The sequence below is a fragment of the Fundulus heteroclitus genome, chromosome 19 (assembly GCF_011125445.2).
Source record: "Fundulus heteroclitus isolate FHET01 chromosome 19, MU-UCD_Fhet_4.1, whole genome shotgun sequence".
In the NCBI taxonomy this organism is placed as follows: Eukaryota; Metazoa; Chordata; class Actinopteri; order Cyprinodontiformes; family Fundulidae; genus Fundulus; species Fundulus heteroclitus.
In genome coordinates, this window is record NC_046379.1 from 6,436,786 (window position 1) to 6,451,001 (window position 14,216).

General features: G+C 40.2%; 1 protein-coding gene across 2 annotated transcripts; it reads right to left on the minus strand.

Annotated features, from left to right (window-relative positions):
• Nucleotides 1–10,483: 10,483 nt before the first annotated feature.
• On the minus strand, nt 10,484–13,911 carry ccdc32 (coiled-coil domain containing 32). Of its 2 annotated transcripts, none has more exons than XM_012864603.3 (4): nt 13,789–13,911; nt 13,347–13,594; nt 12,843–12,996; nt 10,484–11,130 (listed from the first exon to the last, which is right to left on the minus strand). In XM_012864603.3, exons 2-4 carry the CDS (start codon nt 13,576–13,578, stop codon nt 10,941–10,943), a joined length of 576 nt encoding a protein of 191 aa, XP_012720057.2. In that variant the 5' UTR covers nt 13,579–13,594; nt 13,789–13,911; the 3' UTR covers nt 10,484–10,940. The 2 variants fall into 2 exon arrangements, with proteins under 2 accessions (XP_012720057.2, XP_021173206.2); XM_021317531.2 differs by having other exon boundaries at nt 13,347–13,627; nt 13,789–13,906.
• Nucleotides 13,912–14,216: the final 305 nt, after the last annotated feature.

Genomic DNA, 14,216 nt, shown 5'->3' on the forward strand with positions numbered 1-14,216 from the left:
TGTATGGTTTTTAATAAAGCTTGCTGCAGAGTTTTAAAAAATGGCACCCATATATTTTGATTTTTACCACCCCTTTCCTCTAACAGGATGTTCTACTATATATCGGCTCATCTTGTACTCAAAAGTGGGTTTTTCTGAGTACCCAGTTAGTCTGTCACACAGAAAGAAAAGGCAATTAGAAGAATTTTATTGAGACAATATTTTAAGAGTTTGGTGCTCAGACCTCGGCAGGAAAAATTCACGCTGAATTATACTTCAATATGCATAAGCAGGCGTATGAGAATAGGGATATTTCCCCCCGGGCCTGAAACTGGTGGTGGAGTGGACATAAATAAAGTTTGTTCAGTCCATATGATGAACTGTTTGAGCTAGATGTCCAACTTGATAAACACAGGTTTGCATGAACTGTCCATGATGAGCAAGCATGAAGCGACTGCGGAGAGGAAAAACTCCCCTTTGGGAAGAAACCTCTGGCAGAACCAGGCTCAACATGGCGGTCTTCTGCCGGACCGCTTTAAGGAGTGACTGAGAAATCCGTAAGAGTCCGTGAGGAATTACATTCTGATAGGGACGAAGTTGAAGGAGGACCATAGGAAAGCCAGGCGGAGCTTGCTACGATGGTGGAGAAGGGGATGGAGGTGGGTTCAAACCGGTCGACAGAGTCCAAACCGGACACGCGCAGCCACCGCTTGCTCGCTGAGGAGAAGGCCGAGACAAGGATGTGGAGTTCTTTTAAGATGAACCCAGGATGCTGATTGGCTTTGAGGAGGAGCAGTTCAAAGTTGATTGGCTTGCGTCGGAGGCGGATGAGTCCCTGATTGATGGAGGTAGGCGATAGTTTCTTCAGTTTGAATTTTCGCTTAAGCTCCATTTGTATTTGATCCTTGTACAACCAAAGCTGTGTCCTTATTCCCAGCACGAGTCAGGGTGCTGGCAGATTGTGGATTGGGATTCCACTAAAGGGTCCTCCTGGTCCCTAGTTCTACTCGGTGTTCATGGGCAACATCTTAAAGTTGACCAATTATGAAAACGTAACTTTTTGCACGTTTGTGTACTTCCATCTTGGGTCTCTACTGCTTCTAGTAACAATCCAGGCTCTAAAATAAAACATCCAGCCTTTTTTGGCATTGATTTAATGTTTTGTCAATGTCTAAAAATCAGCTGCTTAAATAAACCTCCTGAATATCGCATCACCGTCGTCAGGCACTGCACATCACCTAGTAACCCAAGACATTTGGTCAGTTGGATTTACCGCTGTATGCACTGCACAATGGCTGCAGAAAGGGAACATTTTTGTATAATCAGACTATATAATCATGTCTCTTCATATACATAGTAGATGCTAACCTTCTCAATCTCCATCTATAACAGGGGGATGGATGCCAGATTTTGATAAAAAATTTACACCAGTCAAATACCAATTTCCAGTCATTTAGGGCATCAGGCTGTTATCTCATATTTACCAGGTGAAATAATTGATTATTCATACTGAAGAAATAAATATAGAGATGAGCTTCCTATAATAAATGAATAAATAAGTGGATTTCTCTGCATCAGCCATTCAGGGTGAATGCACTCCTCTCAATGAGAAATACAGACATCAGAACATTTGGGCTTTCAGACCTCTGAGTCAAGAAAGACAGGCAGCAGGCTGACCAGGGCTTCCCAGAGGTTTCCACACGATCTCTGCTGATCACCTAGCTGATGACTTCAATCAGCTAGCACCCATGCTGAATGAAGTCATCACCAGAAATGTGTTTCTGCTGTTTTCCTTTTGTTTTAACGAGCAGGTTTGGCAAGATTTTCCCAGGATTAACTGATTTTGTTTAAAGTGATGCTGATAATTTAGATGTTGCCTTTGAGATAAACTGAGACATAGCTGCTGATCTTTGGACCACAAATATCAAAACTTATTTTTTATTTTCCTTTTTCTGCCACTGATCTTTTTGCACTTATGGGTGAATTGATGCTTGATTAAGTTTGCTAACTTCTTATTTCAGTTTATTTATGTAAAGTCATTTGGAAACAAATTTCATCTGAATACACGTTACAAGAGGTAATTTTCACATCCAAGTTACTAGTCCAATAATATAAACCATTTAAATTTATTTTTGTGCACTTCAGTAGGATCCTAGTTATACGAAAGTGTAGTAAAATAAATTTTAGCAACAGTTTCCATCTAAGAAAACCTGGCTGATTCAGTTCAGTTCATTTATATAGTATCATTTCCCAACACATAAAATTGTAAGACACTTCACAAAAAAGTAAATTGGGTCAACTAAATGCATTCCAAATTAATATTAGTTATCAAACAAAACAGTCAAGTTCAGTTTGATATGCAGGTTGCATCGAGCATTCACTCCTCCTACATGAGCAGGGACCCACAGTGGACAGTCGCTGGCATTGTGTCGTTGACTTTGCAGCAATTCCTCACACCGAGCACGCGTGTAGCGACAGTGGAGAGGAAAAGTCCCATTAACACGAGGAAATCTCCAGCAGAACCAGAACCAGGCTCAGTGTGAACGACCATCTGTCACAACCGACTGGGGATGTGACACCGAAGCGCTGATCCAGGAGTACTTTCTATATTGATACCTACTCCTTACCAAGCATGTGGTGACAGTGGAGAGGAACAACTCCATTTTGATTTCATACTATCCCTGAATCAGAGTCCATTCTGGAGAAGTCCAGTCTAGCCCAGACAGTCCGCCTGGTCCAGTTAACCAGATTAAGTGGCTCCTTTAAATGTATGAGAGGAATGTGTGTGAAGAGCAAACCTGTGGAAGGACACTTGAGCTACAGGGAAAGCTGAGGTGGAAAGAGAGAGCAGATTTTAAGTCACATCAACAAATAGGATTTACAGGAGGGCCTGGTCCGAGGATCCACTGTCCTGCATGTTTTAGGTGTTTCCCTGCCTCCACACACCTGACCTAAATAAACAAGGTGATTAACAGGCCTCTGCAGCTCTAGATGGCTGCTGAGGAGGTCATGCAAGCATTCGATTCACATGTGGTGGTCCTGAGGACCAGAGTTCAAGATCCCTGATTTAGAGCCCTATTCCTACTGCTGCGTGAAATTAAAGATGCAAGTGGCCACTTTAGCGCTTAAAACCATCCTCCAAATGCCTCTCAAAGATGACCTGAACACACCTGTGCAGATAAATGTAAAAAAAAAAAAAAAAAAAAAAAAAAAACACTAAACAAACCAAATGTTGGTGTTCAGAGTCCCTAAAAAAACACAGCCAGGCTGCAACGTAGTTTTTATGCAAAGAAAATGTCATTTAGTGCTCTTAAAAATATCTAAACACTTTCAAATACTTTAAAGATCAGTTTTTAACAATTAAATTTTAAATAAAACAGATTAGATGACAAATAGTCGGGTGTTGGGGATGTATTGTTACAGAAATGTTTGACCAGACAAAATCTGTTTGTTTCTCCATCTGTTCTCATTTTCATATTCTATGGCAATCTAGAAACTTAACATGCAAGCATGGGGGTTGTTTCAAGCACCCTGGTATCATAGATAAAACATTTACGGTAATAATTAACGGCAGAATTGTTTGTTTGTTTGTTTATTCATTAATTGTTTCATATTTTTCAGTCCTGGACACAAACTTAACATTAAGAAATAAAAGCAATTTAATAAGGTCAGGTTATTCTTTTACTCAAAGTGATATCTGAAATACGTGGACCATCAGTCCAGCCCGGTTTTCCTGACCTCCACCACCAGCGGCTTCAGCAGGACGTACTGCTCAGCATATCCTCACTATGTTGCGGTGTCGTCTAAAACATCATCCGTTCATTTGGTCTCTGATAATCTGAGGCTCAGCTTTGTGTTTATAACAAGGTGCTCATTGGAGGAGTTGCAGCACAGCCATTTTTGAAGTTTCTGTTTGTAGAAGCTTCACCAGATTCCTGCCTTTACTTTCTTGTATTTACTTAATCAGGATCATCCTTCTTGAGGAAACATCTGCAGACCCTGAGTCTGCCATCTCTGTGTCTGTGTGTTGAGATGACAGTAATGAGGTGAGACTCCTGCTGGGTGACAGTATTTTTGATGCACAGGTGTCTGGAAAGTTTGGAGAGGCTGGAAACCTCAAGACAGAGACAGCAGGTTCATATTAGGTAAGAGGTTTATTATTTTTTTATTTTTTTATCTGAATTTCCAATTACTGGTTGAAACATCACATCTGTCCCACTCCACATGTGTTGCTTGATGTTACGCCACAGTGATGATGCAGGAATATATTTCAGATGCTTTTTTTAATGCTCATGTGCAGAAAAAGTCAAGTTTATGGATTTTTGATGGATAAACACATCAAGGATAATTAAAGCGTCAGATTTTTTTAAATTTTGATGAAAAACACGTTTAGTTGTAGGAAGCCCTGTGGAGAATGATGGGTTCAAATCAAGGCTAAGGCTTTTTTGTGTGGATACTGGAGGTCCTCCCAGAGCATGCATTAGTTTTTAGTCTGGCCTCCTCTTACCGATTAATCCCGAGGTTCGCTGGCCTCTCTAAATTTCTCTCAGGTTTAAGTGTGCCTGCATCCTTGTGTGTCTTCATGTCGAGCTGTGAACTGGCGACCTATCGGAGGAAAATAGGCGCCAGCTCCTCCGAGAATCTGTGAGGATTAATCAGGTGTAGATGATGAATAATGGATGTTCTGCACTGCAAAAACAGAACTAAAAATAAGTAAATTTTTCTTGAAATGAGTGTATTTGTACTTTATTTAAGCAGGTAAACTAGTTTATCTGCCAATGGAATAAGATTTTTGCACCTAAAATAGGAAGAACTCGTCTCCATCACCTTATTTCAAGTGCAGGATGTCTAATTATCTTATTTTAGGGGTAAAAATACTCATTCCATTGGCAGATAATCTTACTTACTTGCTCAAATCAAGGAAAGATGCACTAATTTCGAGAAAATGTTACTGATTTTTAATTCTGTTTTTGCAGTGTGTTTAAGTAAAATGTTTTTTCTTCACTTTAATATAACTAAACATTACATTTTAAATAGCTAAGGACTTAGCCTTGTGTTGACCATATTTCAGTGCTTTGTGTTTCTTATAACTAAAAAACATTTTTTTGTAACAACTAGATTGGCGGAGCGCAGAAGTAATACAGACCTCCGAGTCTCTGCGGACTGTTGCTGAAATCTAAGGGTCATTTCTGACTTTTAATTAAAAGAGCATTTATGAAGCACTCCTATCTCTGATAGAAATTGAATAAAGAAATGGGATTTCTGTCTCCTAATACTTAAGTGTACTTCTGTGCAGAAACGCTTGTCACTTCAATTAAAGGAACCAAACTTATGAGTTGAGTGGACTGATTTTAAACATGCTAAAAGTGCATCTAATCTAAAACGCAAAGCAAGCTTTAATGAGACACATCAAATTCTAGGGATTTGTCCTACTCTAAACATTTAAGTAAAACATAAAGTAACTCCCTCTGGTTGGATGAAGTCTGAAAAACTCTTGACTCATAGTTTGAAAAGGTGACCTGAGTCTAAACAGAGAGAGAAGTACTTGAACACAGCTCCATCTTCACCATAAAAACATGATGTTTTTCCACTTATCTGCTATCCACTTATCTGCAATCCAGCTTTATGTATGAAGTACATTAAAAAAAGACCTGTAGAGCGTACCAGAATCTGGACACCCTAAAACAGCACCTTTCTAAGTTTCTGTGAATTTAATAAAAATAAATTTTCCTGTCAGGGGTACTTAAGCACATCCCACAATGTATTCCATCTCAAAATATCTAAAATTACACACAGGCTAACACATCAGGTCCACATAATGAGAACATTGTTAATCATCATTGTGAAGCAGGTTTTGCTCTTTTGGGCCATTAGACATTTGGTTTGGTGCTTCTGACTGTTGCAGTGAGAGAGCAACGCCGCATCACATCATATTTATTTATAAAGCAATTTTTAAAAAATACACAAAGTTGACCAAAGTGCTGCACAACAGAAAAAAAACAAGACAGAGATAAAAAACTATTACAAATTGCAAAAATGTTAATGCAACACAATAAAATCAGACAAAAAGTATAATATGTAATGTTCTGTTCTGGTATATGTTAATTATTTTGGTCTTGGATTAGTTTGTATGGTTACTTTAGTTAAGTATTTTGTCTAGTTCAGTTCTATCCCGTTTCCTGCCACTTGTCCTGTCAGTCTTTCAGCCACTTCCTCTTCTGATTACTTCCACCTGTTCTGTTTAATAAGCTCTCCCTCTCTCCTTTGTTCTCCTGCCTATTTATACCTGCCTCAGTTCTCTGCTCCCTGCCAAAATGTCTCGTCTCATTTCCCCATGTTTTCATGTCACGTCTCCTGTAGAGTTCTCCAGCATTTTTGCATTCTTTGTTTCTGACCTGTTTGCTTTTTTTGAGCATGCCCAGTTCCTGTTAGTTTTTTGGTTTTATGCTTGGATGTTCTGCTCTGTACCCAGCTTGGATTGTTTTTTGCCTGCCGGACCCACCCCCTCATCACTTAAAATAAATCCTGTTACACTTTACTTAAGTGTCTGGCTGAATACCGGGTTCTCCTCTCCTGCAAGATCATTACATAATATCAATGACAGACTCACAATGTATTAAGAGCCAAAGAGTAAAAGTGTGTTTTTTAAGTGAGTTTTAAGAACCTGGACTGAGGCAGCTTGTCTCATACACAGACAGAGGCAGAAGGATCCCGAGCTTAGGGGCCACAACAGAAAACACTCAGTCACCTCTCAATTTCCTCTGTGATTTAGGAACCACCAGCAGGATCTGGTTAGTGAAACTGGGGAATGAGATGGGTTATAGGGGTGCAGCAGGTTGGATCATGCTAGTGCAAGGCCATCAAGAGACTGAAAAACAAACAAAATAACTTTAAAATTGGTCCTGAAATGAATGGACGGCTGGTGCAAAGAGGCTAACACTGGAATGATGGGCTTTCCTTTCTCTGGGCCTGTTAAAAATCATGCTGCCGTATTCTGAACTTGCTGAAGACAGAACAAAGTGGATTAATACCTCGTTAACGAGAGCTGGAGGTTATGAAGGCATGGATTACTGATTCTAACTACAACAGGCTTCAAATGAGGGGTCAGTGTGAAGAGATCGGCACAGAGGGAACTGGTGGAGCATTTGGGACTAAATAAAATCGCCTTCTTTTTACGTTCATTAAAATTAAAAAAACTTAAGGGTCATCCATGATTTCATGTCACTACAGTCAAGAAGTGGCTAAAAAAATTAAGCATTAGAAATAGATTTGACAGTCGTCTCCATATAAATGGAATGAAATCCCAAATTTCCAGAAAATTGTCCCCAGTGGCAAAATATACAAGGGAAAAGAACGGGCCCAAGAATAGAGCCTTGTGGTACCACACTGGGGAAATTTAAGAAATTTACCTTGAAAGTTTACCACAATGTGACAAAAGATGTCTCTAAAACCCTGCAATGTCATCAAGTAGCCTACAGCAGGCTTTTGCTGCAGTAGATTTGAAGGTGCATCTCTATAAAATCAGAAATAGCCTGGGCTTTTATGTGAGGTGGGCCGGGAGAAAGTTTGCCAGAGAAAACATAGACAAAGACCAGGGCTTCTGGAATAATGTTGTTCGGGCCGATGAGTCTAAATTTAAACTATGTGGACATTAGAACAGAGGACATGTTGGAGATAAACCAATTACATAACTAAAAGTTTGGGGGATGCTTTGCCCCAGCCTGTCTTTGCCAGCTTAATTTACAATCTGTAATAGAAAAACCCAAAACTGGAGCAGAACTGGGCCCTGGTGCTGACAATGACCCAAAACATACCAGTAAATCCACCAAGAACTGGCTGAGAATTCAGAAAAGGAAAGTCCTGGGCCCAGTTAAAGCAAAAATCTGGATTTCATTGGGAAAATGTGGGGTGACTTGAAACGAGAAAGTAAATAGAAGAAACATTTCAAATGTCTCACGGCTGAAAATTAGGACAAACTTTTCTCTGATACCAGAATCTTAGAGATGACCACAAGAACCAGTGTTACCGAAGGAGGTAACACTAGCCGTTAGTTTTTCCTTAGTTTTTCCTTAGTTACAAAATATTTCTATTTATGTATTTTGTTTAGTATTTAAGACAAGTATTTTTTTTTAATGTTTGTCTTAGTTACACCAGTCTAGTTTCCAGACACAAGGCTACTCTTAACACAGTTGTATTAAAACTGGACACAAACAGATTTAAATAAATCTTACCTGGTCCAATGAGTCTCACTTTAAGATGGCAGAGTCAGAATTTGGTGTAAACAGCCCAAAAGTTTGGATCCATGCTGCCTTGTTCCATCAGCTCAGGCTGGTGGTGGTGCTGGTTTGGGAGAGATCTTCATGGGATGTTTGTGTCCACCCAGAAACAACAGAAGATTGTTCAAACAGCACTGCCTATCTGAATATTGTTGCTTACCATGATCATTGTGTACACTTCTTCTGCTGGCTTCTTGCAGCTGGATAAATAACTGTGGGAGTTGAACAGAAGATTTGAACGTTTGATACTCTTATATGTAATTGCTAAGGCTTTGGGACTCCGGTGAACATGGAAGGTTAGGGTGTGAAATAGTGGAGAAGTTTCCCGGCAGAGGTGGCGTACCAAAATTACTCCAAGAATGCTCGACTCGTCCAGGAGGTCACAAAAGAAACCAGAACGTTTAAAGTACCACAGGCCTCACTTGCCTCAGGTAAGATCGGTTTTCAAGACCAAATATCTACTGACCCAAAAGAACCTGAAGGGTTTTCTCCCATCTGCTAAAAAAACAAAACTCCTGATGATCTTTAAGATATTCGGTGGGCGAATGAATGGAACGTTTTTTTAAAAGTGACGTCACATCTGACGTAAAACTAACAGATTGTACTGTGGTGGTTGTGATGATCTGGGGCTGCTTCGCTGCTTCAAGACAATAAGCCAAAAGTTATTGAACCATGAATCGAACGTCCGGCCATCTGTTTGTGACCATAAGGCCAAGTAATGTATCCTCCAGGAAAGTGATCCAAAGCACACCAGCATGTCCACCTCTAAAAGAATCTCAAAACCAAAAAATAAAGGTTTGAGGTTGGACTACTCAAAGTCTGGACTTAAAACTGATTCAGAGGCTGCAGCATGATAATAAACAGAACATTAATGCTTGAAAAAAAAGTGACACGGAATGGAAACAATTCTGCAAAGTAGAGTGAGTTAAATTAGGGCTGGACCATATAGAAATAAAGAATATTAGTACAATAGAAATCATATTGATCGATATCGATAATTATCAACAAATTCAAAACATGTATTTTAAGTGCAGACCTGGCTATTTAATGCTATTGCTTAGCAACCTTTCAGATAGACACAAACAGTTCAAACTCAATCTTTTATTCAACCAACTTTCTACCAAAACTACAAGTTTAAAAAAAGAACACTTGCTCTCTGAACTCTTTGAAGTGGGCGGAGCTTGGTAACGGAGATTCCTGGGTCTGTGTTTGTGATTGGTTGGAAGGATGTAATGGCTAGAATGCACAAGGAAGGAAAACTGTTATTCTATTTAACGTGTTATTGGCCTTTTTTTCTATCATCAATATATGTCTATCAATCGATATATATTACTTGAATTATCATCCAGCCCTAGGCTAGATTTCCTCCCCAATTATATAAAAGACTGATCAAAAACACCTGATAGCGGTCGTTGTCGCCAAGGGACGTAGAAACAGTTATTAGGTTTAAGCTGCAATTATTGTTTTTGTTTTGTTTTTTTTCCAAAGGGCAAGGCTGATTTAATTAGCTTTTTGAACACACATTGAATCACATATATAACCATCCATCAATTGTCTACAGCTGTATATCGTTGCAGACGCAGGGGGGGGGGGGGGGGGGGGGGGCTGCTGACTATCTCAGCGGTCATTGGGCGAGAGGTGAGATGCACCCTGAACAGGTCACGTACTGTGAAGGGTCTGTAAAGGGGCACATACTTTTCACAGTACTGTTCAAAACAGCATTTTTGATTATATACAGGAGTGGGTTACTGAGTCAAAGACAAACAGCGGGTCAAAAAGCAGCATTTCAGACATTAAAGTTGCTGTTAGCTTGTGCAGCTGATGTCAGATCAGCTCCCAGTTTGTATTGCATTTATTAAATGGTGTTGCCAGGTGTAGCCATGCAAGAAGCTGGATCTCGTTTTACCTTTGAGTTAACGAAAACAATTGCTTCAGAGATCACATCACGTGGAATGGATCTGTCATTGTCCAACCTTTAAATTTTATTAATGTAGTTTAGTATCTGTAAATCGTTTCCAAATGATTTTTGATTAAACTTCCCATGAGCCACATATAGCAGGTTACCTCAGGGAGAGGCTAAGATGGTCTGGTGTGGCGCCCCCTAGAGGGAACAGCCCAGGATAAAACAGTCCACTCAATAACACAACAGGCACATAGCTTTATAGCGATTCAAATGAATTTAAAATTTCTTTCATATTAAAATACAATAATATGAAACTCAGTAGAAATCAGAATACACATTTTTTTTTTATTTAGACATAAGTAAAATTGTGCTTAAAATGAAAGGAAAACATTCAGCAATTTGCAGAGCATCTGAACGCCACTTGCATTGATTAGTGGATGTGAGAATTAAAAATAAAAAAAAAGAAACATCTTGTTTGCATTTTATTGCAATATTTACAGTGTTTTATATTCCCAACCATTATGGTTTAACTACTGAAGTAAAACTGAGAAACACAAGAGATTTTATGCTGAATCTGTTGTTACGAAACAAAAAGTATGATTTCACACGGCACCATTTTCCATGAGTAGAGGATGGAGATTTAGGACAAAACAGAAGCATTGGAGGAATAAATGAAACAACAGGTTTAACATCACAGCTCAGAAACACCACGGGAGGATGCGCTGAAAATGACTGACAGAATACTTGGCAGAGTAATACTTCAGAACAGTATTTTTACACATTTATTTCTCCGGGGAGCCGGAATCGTCTTCCTCAGAGTTTGGTTCTCCTCCCGCCGTCTCCTCTTCGTTTTGTGTGTGATGGGATCCGGACGAGTCTGTACTCTGCGACGGCCTCAGGAGATACTCCAGCTCCTCGGCACTGATGGCCACCTTCTCCGGGATCAACCACCTCTTGAAGTGTTCCAGAGCGCTGAGAAGAGCAATCCTTCGTTAAAGGTTGTCGATTTTGTCACCTTACAACCACAAACTTAGAATTAATTTGGCCTATTTTTATGTGATGGTCCAACAAACAGTGATGCATGAATGTAAAGGGGAGGGGAAAGATTTTACAAGATCATCACAAAAAAAATGGAAAAGCATCCGCAGGTCATTTGGGAAAGAGTGCTGGTAAGACAACGATTAGTCAAACCAGTCACTAATCTTACCTTTAAGGAAGAATGACAAAAAGTAAAACCATTGTTAAAAAAACGAAAGTATGATAGGTTCTGTGTTGTAATTTTCTATAAGCCACGTGAGACACAGCAAACACAGGGAGGAAGGTGCTCAGGTCAAACTGCACTGTTTAATCTGCGTCCTATTCAATATGTGTGAAGGAAGACTAACACCCTGAACGCACCATCTCCACCTTGCAACACGGCGGTGGCAGCATCATGGTGTGGAGATGCTCGTCTTCAGTAAGGACAGAAAAAGCGCTTCGAGTTGGTGGAAAGATGCATGGGGCAAAATAAAGGAAAATTCTGCAAGAAAAAGCCGTTAAAGGCTGCAAAAGACTTGAGACCAGGGAAGGAAGTTCACTTCAAGCAGAAAAACAAACCTAACCATACAGCCAGAGCTACAATGTGTGACTTTAAATTGGTGTAACTTATTTATGTTACACCAATTTAACTGCTCCTCGGCGCACACTGTCCAGTAGACCTAGGTGTAACTGTTCTGCCACACATCTGACTTAAATAAATACGAGACTAACAGGCTCCTGCAGCACAAGATGGACTGCTGAGGAGGCAACGCAATCTTTTAAATTAGGTTCCTGGAACAGAGACAAGTCTACACCCTGAAGGACAATGGGCCCCAAGGACCACAGTTAAGATAAAATGGTTTAGATAAAAACATGTTCGTGACCCTGAGGATACTTGAATGCCCAACATGATCTCAACTTATCTATCTACATTTACATTCATGTCTACCCCTTTTTTGATCTGTTTTTCTCTTTATACTTTTTATTTAGATATAAAAAAATACATTATTAAAATTAATGTATTCTATGTTTTGTTTTTGTTTTTTTGTTATTTTTGTTTATTTGTTTTTTGGCCTGTGGGTGGGGTGGGAAGCCAGGGTGGATTGGGGGTTGACAGATCTGTGACATCGAGATTGTATTGATACTTTGATTTTGTCCCAATAATGTCTGTCTTATGTTCAAAATGTTCAATAAATAAAGTTGGAAAAAAAAAAAAACATGTTCGTGTGTGGACTCTGGCCCAAGTCAAACTCCAGAACAAAAATCCAACCAAGAATCCTAAAAATTGATATTCAGACCCTCTCCGTCCATTCTGACTGAACTTGGCCCACTTTGCACAAGGGGAATGAGCAAAAATTAGAAGTGGAAAGCTGGTAGAGACATGTAGCAGACGCCACTATGTCTATCACATAAAATCACCAATGAAAAGCGCTGAAGTTGTGGTGCTTAAAATGTAACAAATTGTGGAAAGGGTCAAGAAACATCGATTCTTTTGCAAGGCTCTGCAGATAAGGCCAAAAGCTTCCTGGGTCGTCGAGTTTACTTTTAACTGTGGAATAAGGTGAAGTCAACATAAACGGACTACATTACTCTTGAAACACTCGACAAAGTGAGGCATTCGAATGAAAACAAAAAGATTTGGAGAATGCTCCACCTCCACATCCTACCTCTCGTCCATGTCGTCGCTCTGGAAGAGCTCCGAGGTCTGGGCGTCGTGCAGAAATCTGTCCCAGCATTCCTTCTTAGCCTGAGACAGCGAGCGCAGGATGTCTCTGGAGGTCACGTCACAGGACTGACCCTTTATCTTTTTCAGACGGTTTTCTGTGGCAGAATGCAGACAAAATGTTTTGCATGTGGACCTTTGATCACCACACAGCTCCTTCAGCTCTCTTTCGGGGCTAAAACTAGGATGCTGGGCTGACAACATATGCAACTTAGCTTTGCTCCAGTTTCAAGCTCTGAAACAGGATTGGCTTTGCCAAGGCATAAGCTGAGTGGCATTTGCACAGATAGCCTGATAAAACGGTTTTTAATTAACAATTATTTCATTTATGAATGGGGGGAAAAGTGAATTAAACCAAACTGGTTCTGTGTGAAAATATAACCTTGTTTAATTTTGACATTCACACGTGTTCCTGGAAGCTTTCAGATGAAGAGCAAGAGGGAAGTACCTAAACTGGCCAGGTAGGACTCGGAGTCCTCCATGGGTTTCCACTGAGCACTGCTGGTGTTGGTCCCGTTTACTGGTGCACTGGCCTGGACTTCATGCTGCGCTGCTGGCCGGAACGAGTCGGTGAAGTCCGGGCTGCTCTGCGGAGCCTGGACTTCCGGAAGGCTGGAGCAGATCTGGGACCACAACTCCCCGCTGGACTGAACCTCCTGACCGTCGAAGTTGTCCACCATCCTGGTCCAGTCAGGACTGAACAGAGATCAGCGTTAGCTCAGAATGTCCCTTTAAAAGCGACATTAACACGTTCCGAGTTAGAACCGATGGGGTTTATATCCGCAGCAATAACCTCCATGGATGCTTCTGCGCCTCTAAAATATTCTCCTGACAAATCACCACAAAAGAGCACCGGCAGAAATAACAAAACATTAACAAACATGTCTTACCTGCTGGATTATTTCACCCGGTTAATGTCTATTTATGACGGTATATAAAGTTAAAAACTGAAGTTTAGCTCCTGCAGCTAACCGAGTCATCCAAACAATAGTGTTGATCGCAGGCAGCATATGATTGGACGAGACGGCCGCCAATCAAACGCTTGTGAGTTTTCATTGGTTAATAACACAAATACGTAAAACAGGCGTACGTAGACCTCTCCGCCATATTGTGACAGGCACATTTTGTTGCTCTGTTCGGAGGTTTAAGTTCACCTAGATCCCTCTGACACATCAGAAGTAAAACGTAGTATCTATGTTGCCTTCTGACACAGTAAGTAAATAACTGAAGCTATAATTAAAAAAGAAAAAGAAGAGAAACTCTCCTTTTGTAACATTTAATTCCCCCCACATTACAGCTGTAATGAGACAAAACTCAG

What these genes read in the sequence shown, in the direction of transcription:
- ccdc32 (XM_012864603.3), bottom strand. Translation starts at nt 13,578, where the DNA reads ATGGTGGACAACTTCGACGGTCAGGAGGTTCAGTCCAGCGGGGAGTTG. An exon ending in GTCCTACCTGGCCAGTTTAG is followed by an intron (nt 12,997 to 13,346) that starts GTACTTCCCTCT and finishes ATTCTGCCACAG; the next exon opens with AAAACCGTCTGAAAAAGATA. An exon ending in AGCGACGACATGGACGAGAG is followed by an intron (nt 11,131 to 12,842) that starts GTAGGATGTGGA and finishes TGCTCTTCTCAG; the next exon opens with CGCTCTGGAACACTTCAAGA.